This window comes from Cydia amplana, chromosome 14, assembly GCF_948474715.1.
Source record: "Cydia amplana chromosome 14, ilCydAmpl1.1, whole genome shotgun sequence".
NCBI classification, from domain to species: Eukaryota; Metazoa; Arthropoda; class Insecta; order Lepidoptera; family Tortricidae; genus Cydia; species Cydia amplana.
Window position 1 is genome coordinate 9,449,790 of NC_086082.1, and position 22,456 is coordinate 9,472,245.

The 22,456-nt window shown below is 36.2% G+C and overlaps 1 protein-coding gene and 1 long non-coding RNA gene across 11 annotated transcripts in view; both read right to left on the bottom strand.

Annotated features, from left to right (window-relative positions):
• The window catches only part of LOC134654117 (rap1 GTPase-activating protein 1), a 433,547-nt gene that overhangs the window by 30,164 nt on the left and 380,927 nt on the right, over positions 1-22,456 (bottom strand). For all 10 annotated transcript variants that reach the window (XM_063509551.1, XM_063509550.1, XM_063509557.1 and 7 more), the window contains 2 exons: positions 20,834-21,023; positions 6,490-6,671 (listed from right to left, as the gene is read on the bottom strand). In XM_063509551.1, coding sequence (XP_063365621.1) covers positions 6,490-6,671; positions 20,834-21,023 — 372 coding nt within the window. The remainder of the gene's footprint in view (positions 1-6,489; positions 6,672-20,833; positions 21,024-22,456) is intronic.
• LOC134654146 (uncharacterized) lies at positions 16,694-19,971 on the bottom strand. Its single transcript, XR_010097313.1, has 2 exons — positions 19,865-19,971; positions 16,694-16,902 (listed from the first exon to the last, which is right to left on the bottom strand). It is a non-coding gene; the product is annotated as an uncharacterized LOC134654146 (long non-coding RNA).

The window sequence follows — 22,456 nt, forward strand, 5'->3', positions numbered from 1 at the left end:
ACAGGCAAAAATAGCACTAATGTCCATATATGCTGACTTAAATTTCGATTCTGCCGCGTTGAATTATGATTGATTTTCGTCTGTATTTGATTCTCGATATAATGCACTTTAGTTGTGAAATGACTGTCGTAATCGAGCCAAGAAGCGCGAGAAGTTTCAGAGAGCATGAAGCCCGTTCCGCGTTGGTGGGCACAATTTTTCCCACTGTGTATTTTATTTTATTTAATGAGTGTAGTTGGACCCTTACCAGGTGCTTGGCTGCGTACGTTTTAATTGGTGAGTTTTAGTTTTAATTAATTTATCGGTCGTATACGTATACCCACTACCCATTTTCTCTGTATGTTATGTTGAGTCACGCTACAAATGGTTTGAGTAATGACCAAGGTATATTTTTCAACCTGATAAAATGCTATAATCATACTAAATATTTTTATATAATTATTATAATTCAAAATAAAATACATTTTATTAGATTTTCGGTGTTGGTGAGAATAAAACCATCTTGAGATAAGAAAAAGTTATTGTTAGTTTTATAGTTTAAGATCCATATCTCTATCTTTAATTTCGTCTGATGTCGTATAAAATGAAAGCTTTTAATATTCACACTGTCTTAAATGCATTGTACATTGTATTTCTCAGTGAAGTCGGCGCAATGTCGATCGGGAGTGTAATTCTAAACGCTTGCCGAGCGCGATTAAGCTGATGGCGCAAAATAACCAGTATAAAATGAGGTTTTTGATTATATAATTATGTTGCTACCGATCTCAAGGATATCTTACAGTGGATAGACAAATACCCCGACTCGCCTAGGTTCGCGATGCCATTGAGAATACGCAGCTCATAAGGCGGCGGACACACGGCCGAGCCTCGGGGGAAATAGAAGCCGGTCGTGATTCGCAGCAGATATATCAGTCTGTCTTGCATTATTAATATGCACTTCGTACAATCAATTTCAATCTCATCTATATATTGGTATAATTCGAAACGGGTTTTTAGCTTAAACTAGCAAGCCGGCAGTTCTTATAGGAGCTAAAAAAATATAATAATCACGAATAATCTACATTCGTAGAAAATTTTATGCTTTCTACAGTTGTGCTGTTTTTTGTGCGGTTTATCTACCACGTTACTAATTAGATGGCGAAAATTATGTGGCATTTTCGTTGCTGTCAGAAAGTTTTCTATAATGTTATACAATTATAAGTTATGTTCACAAAGTAAGCTAGGAAAAATTAAGCTATACTACAAATTGGAAGTTTTATGGAAGCGTCAAATTAATGGTATTGCTCTGTTACATTTTGTGCAATTTTATTACATATCAAACGTACATTCACCTTGCCCATGGCAATAAAGGAAACCACATAAAGCTCAAAATAAACCCATTACCTAATAAGGAAAGACCATAGGCGCCGCCTATGCGAGACCATTAGGAATTACCGAATGAAATATACTGCTCCTTTATTTATATGTACCGTCGACACTATTACCGGACCATTTATGAACCTTATCACAACAACATAAGGTCTACCGATGGTTAATAGTTAAGAATATGAAAGTATTTTATATAAAACACATGGCGGTAACGTTCTGTGCGGGTAAAAGTATGCAATATAAGTCGTGAATAATGTAATCTAAGCTTTATAACGACATCGGTGCTCAACCAACACGTGTGAACTTTCCCATACCCACGACCAATGTCTTACTTTTTCTGCTTTTTTCATGTCATTCCAAATAGATAGTAAATATAATAGCTAGTAAACATGGGACCATTTCATCGTTTCGTTGTGTTGTGGATGACTTTTGCGATATGATTTTAATGAACGCAAAATACCTAGAATACTTAGAACTAGCGATAGTGTTCAAAATCTTTCACCGCGTCGCTTAGATTAACGGTGTAGATAATTTAAAACATACCCGTATTTGTCTTTAATGAGGATGATAATTGATAAAAAGTAAGATATTATACTAATCAAAATTAATATAGAATACATACCTACTCAACTGACAAGAAAAAACAGTCAACTTGAAGTACGATGTGATGTAGTACAAAATAATAAGTAAAAAAGTAATTATAATTTACATATTGCATAAATTAAAATACATCTCAAAATGAGACTACTCAAATTTTCTGTTAACGACGGTGGAACAGAAATATCGTGCACATGTTTATAGCAGTGGCTAGTACAAAACTAGGGCTTGCAATTCGAATATTCGAATTTGTCGAATATTCGACCTGTTTTGATATTCGAATATTCGGCCGCTCAGGTTTCGAATATTCGAATATTTTTTATTACTATAAAAAAATCTATGTCATCCGCTGTAGTTACAGTTTCTGTGTGTTTTACGGGTATTTACAATGAATGAGGAACGGTAGGTACCCAAATACGAAGGAAATAATATTTTTACTGTATTCCTCTCGATAGACTTCGTGAATACAGTGAAACCTAACTCAATTTAAAAGAAAACGAAATCAAAAAGTAAGTTATTTTTACGGTGCGTAAGTTTTAAGTTAAAAGGTCATTCTGTTTATTCAGTACAAGCGTACGTTAAGCGAATTTTTGAAGTATAAACCTTGCCACATCGCAATTCTCAAATTTAATCATACCAAACCTGCCCAACTTGGTAATCTAACCATGCACCTTTAGCTGACGAATAATCCACCCAGTACTCAACTAACTTTTTCCCTTAAATATTCCAATATTATATAATTAGCCGACCATTAGGAATAATAACTTGCCAAAACCAATAAAGTCAATAAAGTTTCAAACTACAATGAAATTAAAGGCATTTTTACAGGCCTCTGAGTGATTACAATTTAATTTAAATCGGAAAATAATTACCTACTAAAAAAAATATCTTACATACCTAGGTGTTTGCATGGTTAAAGTTATATTATTTCACGCAACGACGCATTTATAATAAGTTTTATCTAGAAATATTAAATACGTCTAATTTTGGCGTTTTACTTGTTTTTATAAATGTGGGCATCTTATAAATAGTAGGATGATAAAATCTAGTCAATTAAGTGGATTTCTGCCAAATATCCTTAGTTTTAGCAATATGTGAAAAAACGATAATAAACCGATTTCTCGTTCCTTTTCTTATTTTTTATAATATTCGAATAATTATTCGAATATTCGAATACGTCGTCAGAAAAAGTCGAATATTCGAATATCTGAAAGTTTCGAATATTTGCAAGCCCTATGTAACAAAACACATAATTATAATTATTAACACATTGCATAAACAAAATGCGTCCCAAAATGTTTTGTAACAGCGTACTTTATGTGTATGCATGAACATTTTACGGTAAAGTTCGTGCCGATGCATAATGTTTGGCCGAGGAAGTTGTTGCCGCAACCTAGACGCCGGGTCTGTTGTATATACATATCGGTGTATTTGCAAACTGGATGAAATTTTCTGTGAATGACGGTGCAGCGGAAATATCGAGCGTCTTTATAGGTTCGTGGAGAAGCAGAAAGGGGAGATAGTAAATACTTATTACTGCTAGCCTCGAAAGTTTATTTTTCGATTTGCGGTTCTGATTTATTTCAATATCAGTCTAATTTCGTCTCATAGCCGTCTAACAAGTTTAAGTGCAAGAACAGTAATTATCATTAAGGGCACATGTAATAAATATTACTATCGTATTGAATTAATTGAACCAAGACATACAGAAACGATAAATCTAGAGCAGTGATATATGGCAGCGGTACTAGCAGACCTTTGACACAAGGCCCCGGCTTATAAGGAAACTATCGACGTGACAGGTCGCAGGAACTTATAAGGAATACGCACTACCTACTAATTAATATCAATTCATACTCGTTACATTCATATACATACATGTAGCATTTTAAAATGGCCGTGTGACATTTTTAAAACGAAACGCATCAAGTAACAAGTTAGGTGAAGATAATATCTTCACCTAAAACCTATCTATCTATCTATCTATCTAGCTATCTAATACCTTTAAACGAGCAATTCTTGCATATTTATTTATTTATTTATTTATTTATATATATATTTCGGGGATCTCGAAAACGGCTCTAACGATTTCGATGAAATTTGGTATATGGGGGTTTTCGGGGGCGAAAAATCGATCTAGCTAGGTCTTATCTCTGGGAAAACGCGCGTTTTCGAGTTTTCATATGTTTTCCGAGCAAATCTCGGTCTCCCAGATATTAATTGTTTATTCACAAATTGTCTTTGGTGCAAAAAATGTGGTAAGTACCAGATTATATTACTATTAAACTGGTATAAGTTTAAAATTACCTACCTACCACCTGCCTACTTACTATAAATACAAGAATAATCTCATTTAGTAACAGCCATATAATTCTTGCCAAATTGAATAAAAACAGAGACGGTTTTTTGCAGTAAAACGACCAAATCCCATAAATTAGATACTAAGAACACATAAACATAGAAAAGTGAATATAACTTAGAAACATGTTTCAGTACTATTCAGACGAAATTGAAAACTGAATTTTATATAAGTTGGATCCGTTAATACCTGGGGGTAGGAGACGGTGCAATTCTTCCAATTCCAGTTCAGTTCCTAACTTCAATACCAACGAATTAAAAATTCCTATAAAAAAGTGACGTTATTATAGTGTCTCTTCCACACGTTGTCACGCCTAAGACGGCGTTTGGCTAACTATTGGGAGTTAATTCTGAACATACCTAGTAGTAGTATAGTAGTTAGTAGTACATAAATATACAAGTAGTAACAACATGTTAGTTGCCTCTGGGAATACACCGATCAGACTGACGCAATGACATTGACGAAACGACATTGACCCTTAACGCTAACTGCCAGTGTCCCTTGGGTTCTAAGCTGAAGGTATTTTTTACACGCAGAAGTCCTAACGCTTGAACTGCACTTTAAATTGATGCATCAAAGTTTTATACCTTTCCAGTACCTACTAGACTACCGCCTCTTGTTACCTCTATCTTCATCATAGTCTTTGTTTATGTTACTGTTACTGTACGTATACAATTATTGTAAACTACGAGTATGTGAGGTGTGCAATAAAGAGTATTGTATTGTATTGTGTACCTACTATACTAGCGTATTGAATTGATTTTTTATAGGATAACTGTGTCTCTCATGTCTTTCCAAACATAAGAACTTAAAAATGTATTTATACAAATATCAAGTCTATTTTACTGGATATGCTCTTAGGAGTAAGATTAGTGTGTATTATATGAAAATCATAATTGGAAATGAGAATTTAATGTCAAGGGAAACTGGATAAAGTTCATAATTTTACATGAGTCTTTTCCGTCTTATTCGTAATGAAATGACACAGTATTGATTTACTGTTGATTACGAAACGAAAGCACCTGTAATTTGCAATTTTGATTACATACCTACTACTACTACTACTATCCCAATCATTCAAGAACATTATGAATAATCCGATTCCTTAACGTAGATTTACGGTTTGATTACTTTCTGTTCGTGCGAACCAACAATTATCACAAAATCAACTAAGAGATACCTACTGGTATCTACTAATTTATTTCCTTTCTCGTAAGCATTACTTTGGTTCTTCCGTACAAGTATTACCACATTGTTTCCGTGTGTTTTGCCCCGAAATTATGAAATACCACATAACGCACAGCCAAAAAAGCTTCGGACTTGGCATGGCAGTTGGCAACAGTCTGTTTTATTTGCTCCCCGCAGACTGCTTGGCGCGCAAATGTCAAGGCAGATGGTCCGCGTAAAACACCACCAAATTATCTTGAACGTTAAACGGCATTGACGTCCAAACATAACCAGTTCCATCATAACCTGGTTGGATGCCCGTTTCGTAATGCGTCTTTTTATTCCCGCCTGACCACTCGAAGAAAGTGCGCGTTGTTAGTCACGAAAGCAATTAAATCGTGATTTTCCGTACTTTTTATCTGATGCAATTGCGGCGTTTTGTCAAAAGATTGAACCTTTTCTGAAACGTGATTTGACGCACGATGTTTTGATCTGTTTTTTTTTACTTATTTCTTACATTCCATAGCGCCTCAAAAGTTATCAGACTTTGCTAATACGAATTTGGTAATACTGTATATTGTTACGCAAAAGAAAATAAAAAAGAAGCAGCATGACAAGTGACTATTACTGTAGGCAAGACTTGGATTTCATTGGGACCCGTGGTTGCGAGCCGACTGCGAGCGAGGCTCAAGCTGGAAACAAATTATCGGACGCGGCTGACGCGCGCGACTCACAGCCGCGACTTATAGGTATCTAGATAATGAATATACACTGAACTGTGCAAACTATCGGAGGTAAGCCGTGGACGTAACCTTGTGCTGACCTTGAGCCTTCGGACATCCGACAGAAATCTGGCGCGCTGGATGTTCCTGACTGTGCACACTTTTATCGTCGCGCGCGTCAGCCGCGTCCGATAATTTGTTTCCAGCTTCAAGCTTGACGACTTGTCCACACCTCCCAGTACCCCTGGTTAACTATACTAGACAGTTCGTTCTTACCTTGCCTAGGAAGAATCGCCTGTAGTACTTGGCGATGTCGTCGGTGTCGATGTTGTGGCGGCGGCCGGCCTGCCGCGGCGTGCCGGGCTGCGAGCGCGGCTCGTGCTCCTCGTCCGGGGTCTCGTCCACGCCGTCCACCCAGTACCCTCCATTGGGGGGCTGGACTATCGTCGGTGGGGTTCCTGAAGCAAGACGCGATTGGTAATGTTTTGTGCGTAGCAATGTGCATGTTGCAGAACTTTGTCAAAAATTCCAAAATATATGGAAACTTTGAAGAGAAAATTCTCATGCAAGTTTCCACTTAGAAATTTCCCGTTTAGATTAGGGATGACTATTCATTACGCAATGTTCTTAACTGTTGACGGCTCATTGCTGTTTGTGCGACCTATCTGTCGACAGTCATAGATCAAGACTACTTTGACGTAGGTAAATACGTAGGTAATAATCGTTCCACGATAAAAATGCTTTTATGAAATCGCTGAGAACAAAATATTCGTCATTCTTGCCTTGCCTTAGTGCTTAATAATATACTGATAATATATACTTAGTACTTACAAATCTTTAGTGGTTTATAAATAGCCAAAATACCATCCATAATTCGGCCTTAATCCATCAGCATTAACTAAGTAAGTAGGTTTAGAAATCAAGTTGCCGAGTAACTTAAGGTGACGGTAGAGGTGGGTAAATTTTCAGATTCTGTCAATTTACCCCATTTCACACACAAGCGCACTTCACGCACACTACCTCACTTTACTAGGACAGGTCACTGACCCATCAAGTTTTTTTTAAGATAGCGTTTTGAGTTTAGTGGCCTCCTTTTAGGAAAAGCGTTCCATTGAAAGAAGAAAGAGAAACAATACATTTAATCTTGCTTTCCTTGTCTGTTCATGTCACACGTGACGTATTTAAATTCTAATAATTCATTTGGTTGTTGACAATGTTCTACATTATGGCTTTGTCGAGATACGCGTTTTCTAAAGTTAAACCGAATAAAACCAGATGTCATTAAGTCAGATGTAAAATTTTATTTACTACTCTATACTACTTTTCATAAGGCTCAAAATCAATTAAATGAGAATTTAAATAAATAAAGTTCCGGCAGGGTGCAAAATTTAATTAAGGCGGACAAAATAAAATTTGAAAATATATGGAAACAGTGTTGGCTAATGTACCCCTAATATCTTTACCGATTTACTTTTATGTGGTATATTCGCCTTTTGTTTCACTATTAAATTAATACAATTAAAATAAAAAATATTATACCGGTATTCCACCGGTATTATTTCAGTGCTGAAGCGATTATCTTCGATCGTAGCCTTGATAATGTAGGTGTTGATAGTTACTTACGGCGGTAGGAGCGGCAATGAACCCCGTGCAGAGTAGAACGTGAGGTGCGTTGGGATAAGTGCATATATCTACTTATAATTCTTTGGCTGGTTGGTAACCCTCTATATTTTATTTTTTGTTTTACTGTTATTAGGTTAAGGGAGTTTTAGGGAGTGAAAAAAAAATGATTTTCGTTTTATGCGCTCGCGTGATTGCCGATGGATTATAATTAGACAAAAGAACTTGTTTTCCACGCATCGAATGTAGATCCCTATGACACTTCCTCCAAGTCTTCTCCAATAATGTTTATACCGTATTTTAATTACCTACCTTAAATGTTACATTTCTAAATATTTTTTTTGTGCTATACATACTTCAAAAAAATCGCTGGAGGCCTAGCGGTAAGAGCGTGCGAATTGCAATTCCGGCTCGGACCAATGAGTTTTTCGGAACTTATGTACGAAATATCATTTGATATTTACCAGTCGCTTTTCGGTGAAGGAAAACATCGTGAGAAAACCGGACTAATCCCAATAAGAGCCTAGTTTACCCCCTATGGGTTGGAAGGTCAGATGGCAGTCGCTTTCATAAAAATTAGTGCCCACGCCAATTTATGGGATTAATTGCCAAGCGGACCCCAGGCTCCCATGAGCCGTGTCAAAATGCCGGGACAACGCGAGGAAGATGATGATGATGTGACACATACTTCCAAAAAAATCTACAAATATTTTACGTGACAACTGCTTATAAGTAAATATTATGTAGGTACACTTATAAAGTATAAAGTAGAAAATATCTTATAGGTACATAATATAAAAACCGATCATGTACGAGTAGGATTCACTATGGGTTCCACAGTTACACATTTTTATTGCATATTTTTTGTAGTGTCCGACCGAAGGTTCGGTTTCGGTTTCGGTTTCGGCCAGTTTCGGCCAAAAAATCATGTTTCGGCTGTAGTTTCGGTTTCGGCCAAAATACGGCCGAACCTTTCGGCCGGGCCGAAACTTACGAAATGGTACTTCGGACAAAGACCAAAAGTTGGGGAATAAGTACGACAACAATATTAATACCTACATATACTGATTCATGTATAGGTACAGAAATTAATTGGTTTATTATAAAACACAATTCCACTAATGAGGGCGCCACTGGACGGTTGACGCAGTCTTAAGAGGCTGTCAATACCTATAAGTGAATGAGATAGCACTTTCACATGTTACTGGGCCCTGGGCAAGAGAATAATAAGAAAACTAGCCTCACTTTTTACCTCAATTTACCATTGGTTTGTGTTCCACATGTCCTCTACTTCGGCTTAGCCTTTGGTCTCGCTGCGCCATCCTCGGCCTGCGGTCTCGCTTTTTAATACAATGGACGCTGGTTGTAGTCTGTGCTCAACTACTTATCCTGAAGCACGGCTTTGACTTCGCATGAAAGTTCGCCTCAATGGGGCACTTCAGACTTTTAGGCCCAGGTGAAGATCGGCCTTGCGATATTGTTAACAAAAAATTTCGCGCTCGCTGCGCTCGCGTTTTTGGTTGACCCTGTATCTACATGTTAGCTTGACTGGTGAATGAATAGAGTTAGACCAAGAAAATTCTGCAATGATTTTGATAGCATACGCAGTGCAACTAGTGCAAATGTTATTTATACGTCATCATTTCATAGAAGTTTTGACGTTTAAAATAACACTTGCACTGCGTGTGTTATCAACTTATCAAAATCGTTGCAGAATTATATTGGTCTAACTCTAGTAATTTTCATAAAAAACTGCTTAAGTAACATCAATTTCAAGGACATTGGGTGTTGACAGCCCCATAATGTGTGTAAAAGCGGTTTTATGACATTTTTTCAACGATTTTAACAAGTCTACAAAAGTTTCGGTTTCGGTTTCGGTTTCGGCCGAAACTAGAGCAAAAGCCGAACATTCGGTTTCGGTTTCGGCAAAAAAACATGTTTCGGTCGGACACTAATTTTTTGTTTAAGACCAACTCACCTATTATAGGACATAGGTCTTCCATTAATCTTTTGGCGTTGAACTATTTTTTGTATATGTATTTATGTAATACAATTCTGAGTTAGGTTATGGTACATTTTTGCTCACCTACTTATAATTATGTATTATATCTGATATGTCACATGATACCAAAAATCGCCGCAAAGTTAAAAGTTCATTTATTTACGTTACTCATCTTCGGATCACCGACTTACTACTTCCTTACTTGACATATGTGTACTAAATTTCAATTGAACTAGTCCAGTAGTTACGGTGAAAATTGGCTTTAACAAAATGGCAGACACACGAGTGATCTTATAAGGGAGATTATTTTCCTTGAGTGAATGGTATGCATTTACCCCAATGCACCTCACGTTCCACGCGGCGCGGCGTAATTTGGCCCCTATTTCACCACGGTGACAGGTACGACAAAAACATCACTGTTATTGACGCCATAGGCATCCATGGACTATAGTTACCGCTAACACTGATTTAAACTTTCACGATTTTTACACATTATTAAATTGTACAACGGAACCGCAAAACGTTCAAGCGGATAAACAAGACCAAGTGCGGGTAGTTCGAAAAACTCACGCGGTTAGAAGATGCTGATGTCAACTTAAGCCAGTCTTCTCCGAGACCACGGGGACAACGCCGTCCTCGAAACATCGGAGGTAAATCTTAAAACTTAGATACGCGATTAAGTCCCGTTGTACAATTTAATAATACAGTTACCGCTTACCATCGGGCGGGCCGTATTCGTGTTTGCCACCGTCATTGTACCTATTATTAAAAAAATACTTTATTATATCGGATAAAACAGACATTTCTCTCGCAAAAAAATCTTGTGACAATTGTCACAAGATTTTTCAAAGAATTTTCGGTAAGTCTTGACGGGAAATGAGTTCTGTGTCGCAATTTCGATACAGTTGCCGTGTTTCTTGTGACAATTGTCATTAGTTTCGCAAAATAAGAATTTTTTAGTGGCAATATAATGGAGTTTATTTATTTATTAAAATGTTGGTGGCAAACAAGCACATCGCCCGTCCGATGGTAAGCGGTTACCGTAGCCTATGGAGGCCTGTGACGTCAGCAACAGTGATGTCGACAACTGTCGCACCTGTCACCGTGGTCGTGGTGAAATAGGGGCCAGTAAGTACCTAATAATCGCAGAATTTCTGCCTATTTTAAATTGTTCAAAAAAAAAAGAAACCGAATAATTATATCGGACTACCGAATTTTCACGAGAATCAGTTGAGAAATGTGATATGCAAAGGAGAAGAATTCGGACATACGAAAGCATTTTTGCCCAAGTTGAAACGGAGACCTTCGCCAACGCTCGGTCAATGATGGTTTAGGTAGAGCTAGCTGCAGAGAAAAGGTACCACCCCTGCATACAATTATCTATCTGGTCGTACCTTTTCTCTGCAGCTGACTGTACACCTATAAAAATGGTTGTCCCTGCTGTAATTTTATACCGGTACCGTACTTTGTATTTCAACCGGTATAGTTTTACCTTCAAAACGAACCGGTATTGATAAATAATAACGGTACCATACCGCTTATACCGTAAAGAAAGCATGATGCAGTCTCTGCTTTGCACAATTATTGTGTGGACAAAATTCTTATAATCACCGAAACATACATACCTACGCACATAATGTCATTGAAATAAAACATTGTTATTTTATAGTAAATTTATATAAGACTCGATATATACACATAACAATAACCAGACCGCAGCGGTATTAGCCTGTAAGCTTCATCTCTTGTCTCCAAATCCGCAAAAACTAGTTAGTACTAAATGCTGGTCTTGCTGTTATTTTATTCTTGAAGATTATGGCTTGTTTCTTGATTATTGAGAACAGCACGTAATCGCACACATATAGACGGAACGAACGGCAACAAAGTAGGTGTAGACACTAAGACTTTCAGGTATTAAACGAATTACGCTTCGTATTAATAGGTAAGTAATATTTAAATGAATATATAATATTCTCTAACGTAAATACAAGATTACAATTGACATCAAATGTCATTGACGTACAGAAGTCATATACTTTTTTTTAATGACGCAAATTTGATACCAGCATAATGAAAATCAATCCCAATCAGTAAAACGAGTCTTTAAACTTTTTTCATTTTAAGCGGGTTTTGAAGGAACAAGTTACTTAAATTCAATTGTAATCGTATTGTTTTAGGATAGTTTACTGCTGTTTTCGATCGTTACGACCTGTAAATAACAACAAATCAAATTTTAAATAAATTTATTTACCCTATTTTTTGAAATACAATTTATCTACTGGTATACATTTTCGTATGCGTATATGATGAAATGTCTAAATAATGTCAAAAACGAGCTACGACGAAGTACACGTCTGCTTCGATCCAAGGCCAGCGGCCATCTGACTCGAAGAAGAATTTTGAGTGATGTCGTCAATGTATGGAAATTGTACGAAAGTTTACATTTGGGATTGAATTTCTGTGTTGTATTTGTGAGTAAAAATATAAGTAGATAATAATTTGCTAGTTTAGTTATCTAGCTTTCAAAATCACACAACAACTCAATTACTGTTAAAGGCAAAACTGTAATGCGTGTTGCTCAAACGGAACTCCATATTTTGATTTTTGGATACTTTTAGTGTCGATTTGTAGAGAATTACAGCAAATAAAAAATATTATGCCGTGAAGAGCCGGTACACGGCTTCTTCGCGAACAAATTTACGTATAATTTAATGCAGTTATTAAACATTTCTTGAACAAATTGATTGCACAAAGTGAGCTCTAAATCGAAAACGTCATATACCGTCCCCTTAACGAATATTCTTTCCTACCAAAAGTAAGTACATTTATTACAAATATGTTCACAAAATACGTACACCTACGGTTATTTAGGTTTTAAAGTAAAAAGATCCTTCTCAACGAGGAAGTCACGATGGCTATTAGTTTTTTGCATCTTCACACATTGTAGGCGCAAACGTCAGAAAACAAACTATGTTTTCTGACCAAGGTTGCCATTGCCACTGTCTCTTTTTAGAAGAAGCTAATTGATGTTATTCATTTTAAAGGTTCTATCGTATAAAACGAAGGTCGAATTTTTAATCACCTTCCCCTTAATTTGTTGATATTGTTTTTCTAAACACAATTATAAGTTTTGAGAAGGATATACATACATACTTTTTTACGATTTGCATTTATTTCGTACTAAAAGTAGAGAACAAACTGTATTGAAAGCTACTTCAGAGACCTTTTTCTCTTTATTTAAATTTATTATATCCCGATCAAGAAAGCCGATAAAGACAGGACCTTGAAACCGAAATTCTTTTCAAAAATATGCTTACGTGAAATAAGGTATGTTAAAACTAGAGAGACGGCTCAAACAGTCTCATTGTCCAGGATATTTTTACAGGCTCTCCATAATGGTCCGCCCCGGCCATTGTTCCATGTCCACTTTCATAAAGGGGATGCATAGCCTCGCAGCAGGAGTTTCTAAAGCTAAATGTTTGTTATTTTGTATGATGAAGCTATTGTTCAGCTTAGACGAGATGTAGGGATTATGTATTAGGGTGGAATCAGGTTTTGCTTAGGTAATATCAAGTTAGAGCAAATATGTTTACAAAGTATGAACTTATGAGTATTTTCTTTCAAAATGATATACAACAATGCTCTTTTACAAGTTAGATTTTTAAAGGCGCTAAAGAAAGTATTAAAATTGTGAGATTAAGTGCATTCGGAAAACACATTTTGCTTTAAATGTAAGCAAGAATTCATACAGCAAAAAATATAGTACATAGGGTTCCTTACTCTGTCTGCGCTTTAGTCTAGCCTAGCGTGATGCAACACTGAGATGTAGATAAACAAACGGCAAGACACTCAAACAAAACCAGACAAACGTTTGCATTTGTTCCGGGCATTCTTAAATGCTTAGACGTCTCAAAAGCATTGTATTCGCGAGCACGCTCCTAAGCGGCCCATTTTTAAATTGAATTCCCTGCCGCACCGACTCTTTAGTGCACCTAAGTTTAGTCTAAAATACAGTTTGAACAGTATCAAATAAGCTGCTGAATCTAAACTACGGTTAAAACTTAGCCATGCATGCCTAGGCTACACCGTCAGTGGTGAGGCTAGCTCGAATTCGAGAGCAAAAGCACGCCATGATTTCCCAAGATATGCTCTTAATTAAATTAATGTATTACTTAATCAGCTAACTAGCGTCGCTAGCTAGGGACCTGGATCTTTTTAAACATCTACTAAATTAGCATTTACTTTGTCTCTGACGGTGGCAATGCCACTGGAGATTTGTTTTCATCTTTGACGTCGGATTCTTTTTGCGGCGAGTGAAAATAACTCCAAGAACGCATTGGAGGTATTCTATATTTAGTTATATTAAGTTTGTTCAACTCTAGGATGCTACATCAAACAAACGTAATTGGTAACATTTGAACTATGACTCTTTTGAATGAATTACAGTTTCGATTTGTCATATCATAATATACGTAACTTATGAGTTCAATATCAATATTTCACAACTTTAATTGTTGCAGGAACGATATCTTATAGTGAATGGTCTTGACGCTTCTATTATGCGTTTTAACGTTTTTTTAAGTCTGAAGGAAAATGTAGGTACCTACCTAGAACTAAAATTAGGACTCTCATATACCTAAATTAGCCTTTTGGGACAGGAGCGGTCGGCAGGTATTATTTTATTATTTCGTCGCTTTGCTCTGGACGTTTATTCTATGAATTTTAATTAGATCTCATCTTTATTCAAATAGTGGACGCCATACCCATGCAGTTTATTCGTTAAAAGTTGAAATAAATGATTCTAATCATAATTATTCCCTTTTAGATCAATCTAGAGATATGTTAATTTAATATTTAATAAAGCATGTGGCTGGATTTAAATTAAAGATATATTTTGTTAGCGGGGCGGGCATTAGGTATTCTTTTAAAACTTGTATCAGAAAAATACACTACATTGCTTAAAGTTTAAAAATACCCTTTAGAAAAGAGCAACAAAGACTACACAAACGTGCCAGCAATTTGTCGTAAAAAGATCTTTGACTTGGTATTAGCCTTGACTCTGAGATTAGTCATTTACCTGTTCCTAACTGTAATGATACCTACAGTCATATGTTTGAGCAAGGTTGATTTACCACGAAATCTTTTAATGGTTTACATTTGCTAAGCACCCAAAAGTTAATAAAAAAAATCTAGTGTGATCGTTTTATAAATAACTATTTAATTATGGTAAGATATATTTTTATTATTTAAATACTATCAAACTATCACAATTACAAAGTGGCTAAAGTAGGTAGGTATACTTATGTACCTAAATATACCTAACGAATATTTATGTCGTAAATGATATAAATAATATAACGGGAATAATAACGGGAATAAAATTCAAAATAATACTCTTAAAATGTTTAAAGAACAAATTATTTTATAAACAACTTTACATTATCTTAATTTGCTCGGACAAAACCTCTCACGAGAGAATTGCGAAATGAGAGCAATATCTCATAACAAGCGTTTTACCACGTTTTACTTGGAATTCCATTAGTAGCCAAATGTCGTAGTCTAAATTAACAAGGGCGAAGTCCCGAGTTACTTGTATAAGACTTAAACCCTTTTCAAAGTGATAGCCGTACCTGGGTCAAGGCTCCCTTTATGTGTAATAAGTTTTCAAAGAATTTAAATAAGACACATTCTCGTTGTTATTACGAGTTAGTGTAAGGCCTGAGTGGACGCTCGAGTTGGGCGTGCAGCGGGGCGTTGTTAAACAAATGCAAGCGTATAGGAGCGGCCTTAGTGCACGCTGCTCAAATTACTCCTGACGCCGACGCTACGCTGCACGCCCCGCCGAACGCTCCGCTTTGAGCGTCCACTCAGGCCTTACACTTAAGTGGGAGTTACATAATTGTGTTTTTCTTAAATTAGTTCTTAATTGCCAAATGACTATCATTTGGAAATTTTAAGTATAACTATTTTTTAAATACATGACCTAGTACCTGTTGTTCAAAGCCGATTTTTAATTCAAGAAAGGGTTTAATTAAAATTTAAGAAAGGGTAGACAAAATTGAGAGAGAAAATATACTAAGGAATTGAGATGTAATAAAGATAAATTACGAGTTGAAAGAGAAAACTAGAAAAAAAACAACGGGTTGCACTCAGGGAGTGCCGGCAGAAGTGAAATCTCAATGACTAGTGCAAAATGCACTATGTACTTATAATTGAGGTTAACGCCATCTAGCGTTAGTGTTAATTACTTGAAACCCCTAAACACATCACTGTTACATGTAACAGTTTTTCATGTAATGTCATTGAGTTTTTCTTTATTGATTTAAATGCCATCTAAATGAGTGGCCATCTAAATCTTACGGCCACGCACGGTGGGCTGAAAATCGGCCTCCATAGAAATAGAAACCGAAGTCTTAAATTTGAACTTTTTTTATTGGAATAGCTTTTGTTAGGTTTTATTATGTCCCAAAATTAATCTTAGCTAATTTGGTTGGAAAAATAATTAATTATAATTTTTTTTCAAAATCTTTGTATGGCGCGTATCAGAAAAAACGAGTTTTCTCCGAAAATAAAAAGTTAACCGTAATATCCTGACAGATGATTTTAAAACCAATTATTCTTGATTTTTCCACATAATTAGAATTTTCCTACGGGGTGCACTTTTTTTTTAAATCGATATATATTTTTTATTTTTATTATTTTTTTTTTTTTATTTTTATACGGTTATACTCGTTATTTTGACTACAAAAAATGAATTTGAGTTTGATCGAACCAATAACTTACATGTAGTGAATTTTTGTTCTAAGCAAATGTATGGAGCGTACGAGTAAAACGGATTTTTTTTCAAAAATTAAAGGTATACCGTAATATCCTTGCAGATGATTTAAGTACCAATTATTAATGATATTTTGACATAACGCGAACTTTTCTACCGTATGCACTTATTTAACAAAAAATAAAAAACTTATTTTTTCATGCTGAAATAACTTTTTCTCATTGTTTTAATCAAATAAATAATAAACATACAAGAGTTACAAGTAGAAAATTGAAAATAAAACCATTACATCCTTTACATTATTACCTTTGTATCCTCTTTATTACATTATCTTTGTACTTAATGAAACAATATTTAACAAATTTGACATATTGACAACTGATGAGTCTAAAATTAATGATCGTTAATAAGGTCCGATTACAATCATTAGTAGATACTACGAATTTACTTAATTAAATAAATATCAGTAACATTATCAATAATTGGTTTACATAAAAACAGAAATAAGTATATGTAATGCTATCCTAATTAAAAGTATTCTAATGCTAATATTGGAATCCTGAAAGTTTAGTTTTCCTGGTCGCTTACTTCCGAATCCGTGTCCATTTCAGAATCAGGGTACACATTTGAGGTATCTGTCACTTCTTCTTCTTGAGGTTCCAGACAAATGAATAATTCTAAAGTTTCAGGGAAGAAAGCCTGTTTCTTTTTTCCACTTATTGTTGGCCTCATTGAAGAAAGGACAGGATCGGAAGACAAAAGTAACATATTAAAAACATCCCTGTTCGAATCTTGTCTCGTTTTTTTTTGTGAGTGATGCTCTCTGAACATTCTTAAGTCTTTGTTACGTGCCTCGGATGCTTCTTCAGAGAGATGACCAATCGGTACAATATCATTTTGTGCAATGATATCTGTGCCATGGATCAGCAATTTATGCACTGTTGGGGGCATCTTATACCAACTGTAAAATTTAATATAGTCGTCCGCTGTATCTTTACAATAGGCTTTAAACTTTTCAGTGTCAATTACTTCACCTGATGTGACAGCTTGCAGAATTACAGCAAATCTCCGAATCAGTTGTTTGTCCAGTCCAGTGATATTAGCTGTTTTTTCGGGATCTTCGAAAAATTTTCGTGCTGTGTTTCCATCATTCGTTGTTCCAGAACCTTGTTTTACTACATCGACTAAAAGATTTAGTTCGTCTTTGAAGCGATCTTGAATAATCTTCTTCCGTAGTTCCATCTTCTGTTTAAGGCCCCTCTTTTCAGTTGCATAAAATTCTTTAAAGTCCAATCGACATGCTATATGAAGAAGGCATTCCATGGTATTGATCCGGGCATGTAAAGATGATAGTCCAAATTCATATAAGGTAGTATCAGGCACTGTTTTTTTCGAAACTTTGTCTATATTATTCATTTCATTAGGCTTAGCTAAACATAAAACGCATGTTGCACTTGACTTAGCCTGTGAAAGATATGTGCAGATTTTGCCATCTACCATCGTCATCTTCAGCTTATGTGTCACTTTGTTGTTCCTATGTTCTGTGGGCACTAGGTCTTTGATTTCATCGTCCATTTTTTTCTTTTGAGCTAGAACAAAGTTTTTGTTCTCTTTAGTAAATGTAAATTGCTTTGGACGACAATATGAAGCAGAACATGGTTTTGGATTTGTCCAAATTGTCTTGTCGCCAGAGATAAGCTTTAGTGGCACTAAAGTCGTCATAAAAATGCTTGAGTCATCTTGTTCACTGCCACCAATTTTCTGCTTGTACCGGCTTTGCTGTAAATTAAACTTAACTGCATGTCTTCTACTTGTTCCTGTAAACTATTCAAAATTCGTGTAACTGTTAAATCCAGCAAAGCTTGCAATGTTATCTCACACGAAAAATCCGTTACAGTAACAGATTGCGTTGGTGGATAACAATCTAATTTAGCCTTCTGCACCTTATAATACGATGGCTATAAATTTGAAGCACCCTCTCTGATGGCTGTCTCTCGTAAAGTTATGTATTGCCATTTACTTAACTTCAAAGAAATCAGTAGACCTAATGCCTTCTCTGCTGTAAGTGACGCGGTAGAACCAGGCTTCTTGATGATTGCAGTGAATTTCTGGACTGCTTCTGGGTTCTTTAACATATATTCTATCAATGATGCAATTTCACCCCGACCATCTTCTTTTAAAAGCTTTACAGCTGAAAACACCACTTCGTCTGTGTTTTCAACGCTTAGATCGCTGCATCTGTTTATTTTCTGCTTCGTTCCGAGGTCTTCGAATGGTTTACGTTTCAATCGCGTCATGGTTCCAGTTGATGATGTGCTTAGTGTATGAGGAATGAGATCACTGCTGGTTGATGCGTGGGCTAACTGAAGATCCAACTGAAGATAAAAGCAACTTGGCCAGTCAATATTTGCTTCTAACCAAGATCCATACATTGTTCTAAATTTTTCTGTGTTCCGTTGGCTTTTCTTCCATCTGTCAGTAGCAGCTCTTGTAAATCTTCGGCAAAATTCTTTCAAGGTGTCACGATCTTCTTCTGATAGGTTAAGGTTTGATTTAGTTAGCACTATTTCAAACAAAGCTTCGTGATTTAAACTAGATCCTTGAGATTTTAGGATAACAAACAAGTCCAAGTTCGTAATAAGACTGTCCATGGTTTATGGTCGTGTAAGTTAGCGGTTAAGAAGCTCAAGATGAACTAAAATATAAAATGTACCCCTTACCTATTTATTGCTAGTACTAATGAACACCACCATTCTACGAGTATATCATTGCTATTATAATTAGTTTTACGTCTAATTATAAGCATAATGATTAAAACCTTAATGATTAAACTGCATTCATAATATCTACTAACGATTGTAACCGGACCTCATTAATGATCATTAATTTTAGACTCATAAGTTGTCAATGTGTCATTTGTTAAATACTGTTTCATTAAGTACAAAGATAATGTAATAAAGAGGATACAATGGTAATAATGTAAAGGATGTAATGGTTTTATTTTCAATTTTCTACTTGTAACTGTTGTATGTTTATTATTTATTTGATTAAAACAATGAGAAAAAGCTATTTCAGCATGAAAAAATAAGTTTTTTATTTTTTATTAAATAAGTGCACACGGTAGAAAAGTTCGCGTCATGTCAAAATATCATTAATAATTGGTACTTAAATCATCTGCAAGGATATTACGGTATACCTTTAATTTTTGAAAAAAAATCCGTTTTACTCGTACGCTCCATACATTTGCTTAGAACAAAAATTCACTACGCGTAAGTTATTGGTTCGATCAAACTCAAATTCATTTTTTGTAGTCAAAATAACGAGTATAACCGTATTAAAATAAAAAAATAAGATAATAAAAATAAAAAAATATATCGATTTTTAAAAAAAAAGTGCACCCCGTAGGAAAATTCTAATTATGTGGAAAAATCAAGAATAATTGGTTTTAAAATCATCTGTCAGGATATTACGGTTAACTTTTTATTTTCGGAGAAAACTCGTTTTTTCTGATACGCGCCATACAAAGATTTTGAAAAAAAAATTATAATTAATTATTTTTCCAACCAAATTAGCTAAGATTAATTTTGGGACATAATAAAACCTAACAAAAGCTATTCCAATAAAAAAAAGTTCAAATTTAAGACTTCGGTTTCTATTTCTATGGAGGCCGATTTTCAGCCCACCGTGCCACGTGATCGTCTTACGCTGTCTCGAGATTAACATTTTTTCCCCACCTCAAAAAGTGCACAGCGCCGCTAAAGAAGTTTTCACTTCAAAAAATCTGTCAAAATTAAAAGGAAACCTACGAGAACATTACGATTTTGTCATGAAATTAAACTGTTTAACTGGATTAAGCCTCCAATGATGTCAGCATAACATTCGTAGAATGAAGCCGATTAAATGCGTTATAGGTAAATGCTTTTGTTTCATTTACCATTGACTGGTTTTCCTATATGGTAAAACTAACGACACCCTTTATATGTAATGATTTTAGTTGAATCTATGTTCGTTCTATTAGGTAACTACTTGATTTTAGGAGATTCTCGGAGACCGGTATTTTCGGAGACCGGTGACCAGAGCTCCACATGTTTGACACAATATCCATTAAATCTTGTGTCATTGACAAAGTTTTGAGATCATCTCTAACATTTGTACAAGTACCTACGTTTTGTTTTTCTTTATCGTAAACTGTATTGCACTAAATAATCGAAGACACTTCTTACCAGGCTTAGCGAGCGTATCCTCCAGCAACCTCCTGCTGGCCTGACATGCGAGAGCGACTTTCCGCTGCGCCGCCGCCGCTCTGGGCGACGCGGGCGCCACCGTGCCGTGCGCCGGCGGCACGCGCGGGTCCGCGCCGTACGGCAGCCGGTCGCCGAGTGACACGGTACGGCGGTTCTCGATCCGCGACACCTGGGGAAGAAGAAAATAGGATTAAGAACGTGTTGTGAAACTTGCAAACGTGGAAGGATTTTGAGAATAATGGCAACGGTGGAAAACATCATTAGGCGGAGACCCTGTGAAGCATGTGGCACCGTCCGCCGCGACGGCGGTAATCCGCCTAGACCGCACACATGACGCCGCGCCTCCGCCGTTTCGCGGCGGGCGGTACCACACCGCTACGTGTGTTTTTCTCCTAACACGAACAGTGGCTAAGTGTGAGAATTACGAATTAGGGAGTAAGTTAGAAAAAAAACCACACGAGGAAGATAGGAAAACGTCCTAGCTTATTAGCGGTTTTTCAAGACATCAATCACTCGCTCCTTCCGCATTTTTATTTGACTGATAGACCCAAAAAGAGGGTGTAAATGAGAGGACTAGACTGCTTCAATCACCATCGTACAGTTTTTGAAATAAATACTGACTTGAGCCATTATTCTTCGCACTTTCTGTACAATGTTGCCTCGTTTCGCCTAAGCTGCGAGTGTGAATCGCATGCAGCTATCGAATGAATAAATCGTAACGTAAATCTCTCACATTGTTCCAACGTCTCGTTGTGTAGGAAAAGAAGCAATCTAATCTCAAAGTACAGTCGGCGACGCAAGTAACCGTGACGGCGCATGGTCCGTTGACCTCAAACCGTGGGATCCCATTATTGTTGCTTTTCATTCTAACTGTACCGGGCTATTGAAAACTACCGCGAAACTGCCGCCATACTTCAATTTGTAGGTACGAGAATTGGATACAACCATTCGATAGCGTTCAAAACGATCGCGAAGCCACAAGTAAATTGAAATTCGTCGCAGTTTCATTCACGTAATTTTAAAACAAAACAATTTTCATCACTCGGCCGACAAAATTGTTTCAAATTTTAGAGTAATTTCCCGCTTGAGTGAGCAAAGAAGAGGTGGAGTAAATGAACTAGATAGGTACTAATATAGCTTAAATCGGGTGCTATATTGACTTCCATAAATCGATAAATTTAGCGCGCCCATAAACACCATCAAAAGTTCAAAATTGGAATCCGACGGAAGCATTAGTCGAGCTGTTGACAGCGCGCCGAAACAAGTGCCGTCGAAAACGCTCAAGCCGTTTTAACTTTGATCAAATTAATCTGATGTTAGAAGCATGTCTACCCCTCCCACGGAACCACTGAAATCAAATATCTCACGTAAACATAAGCCTCGTAAACATTTGAGCTTGGAAGTTAATTTAAAAATGTTTTAAAAGCAATACACTTTCATTACGGAGGAAATGGATCGATTGATTCCGGATCGATAGAGTTGAAAGAACTTTTCAACGGTTCGAATGACAATCGATGTTTTACGGAAAATTGTCGCGAGTTCGAAGAATCAAATAGGACAGTGATCGATTGTTGGTACATGTATTCAGCTAGGCTGAGAAGG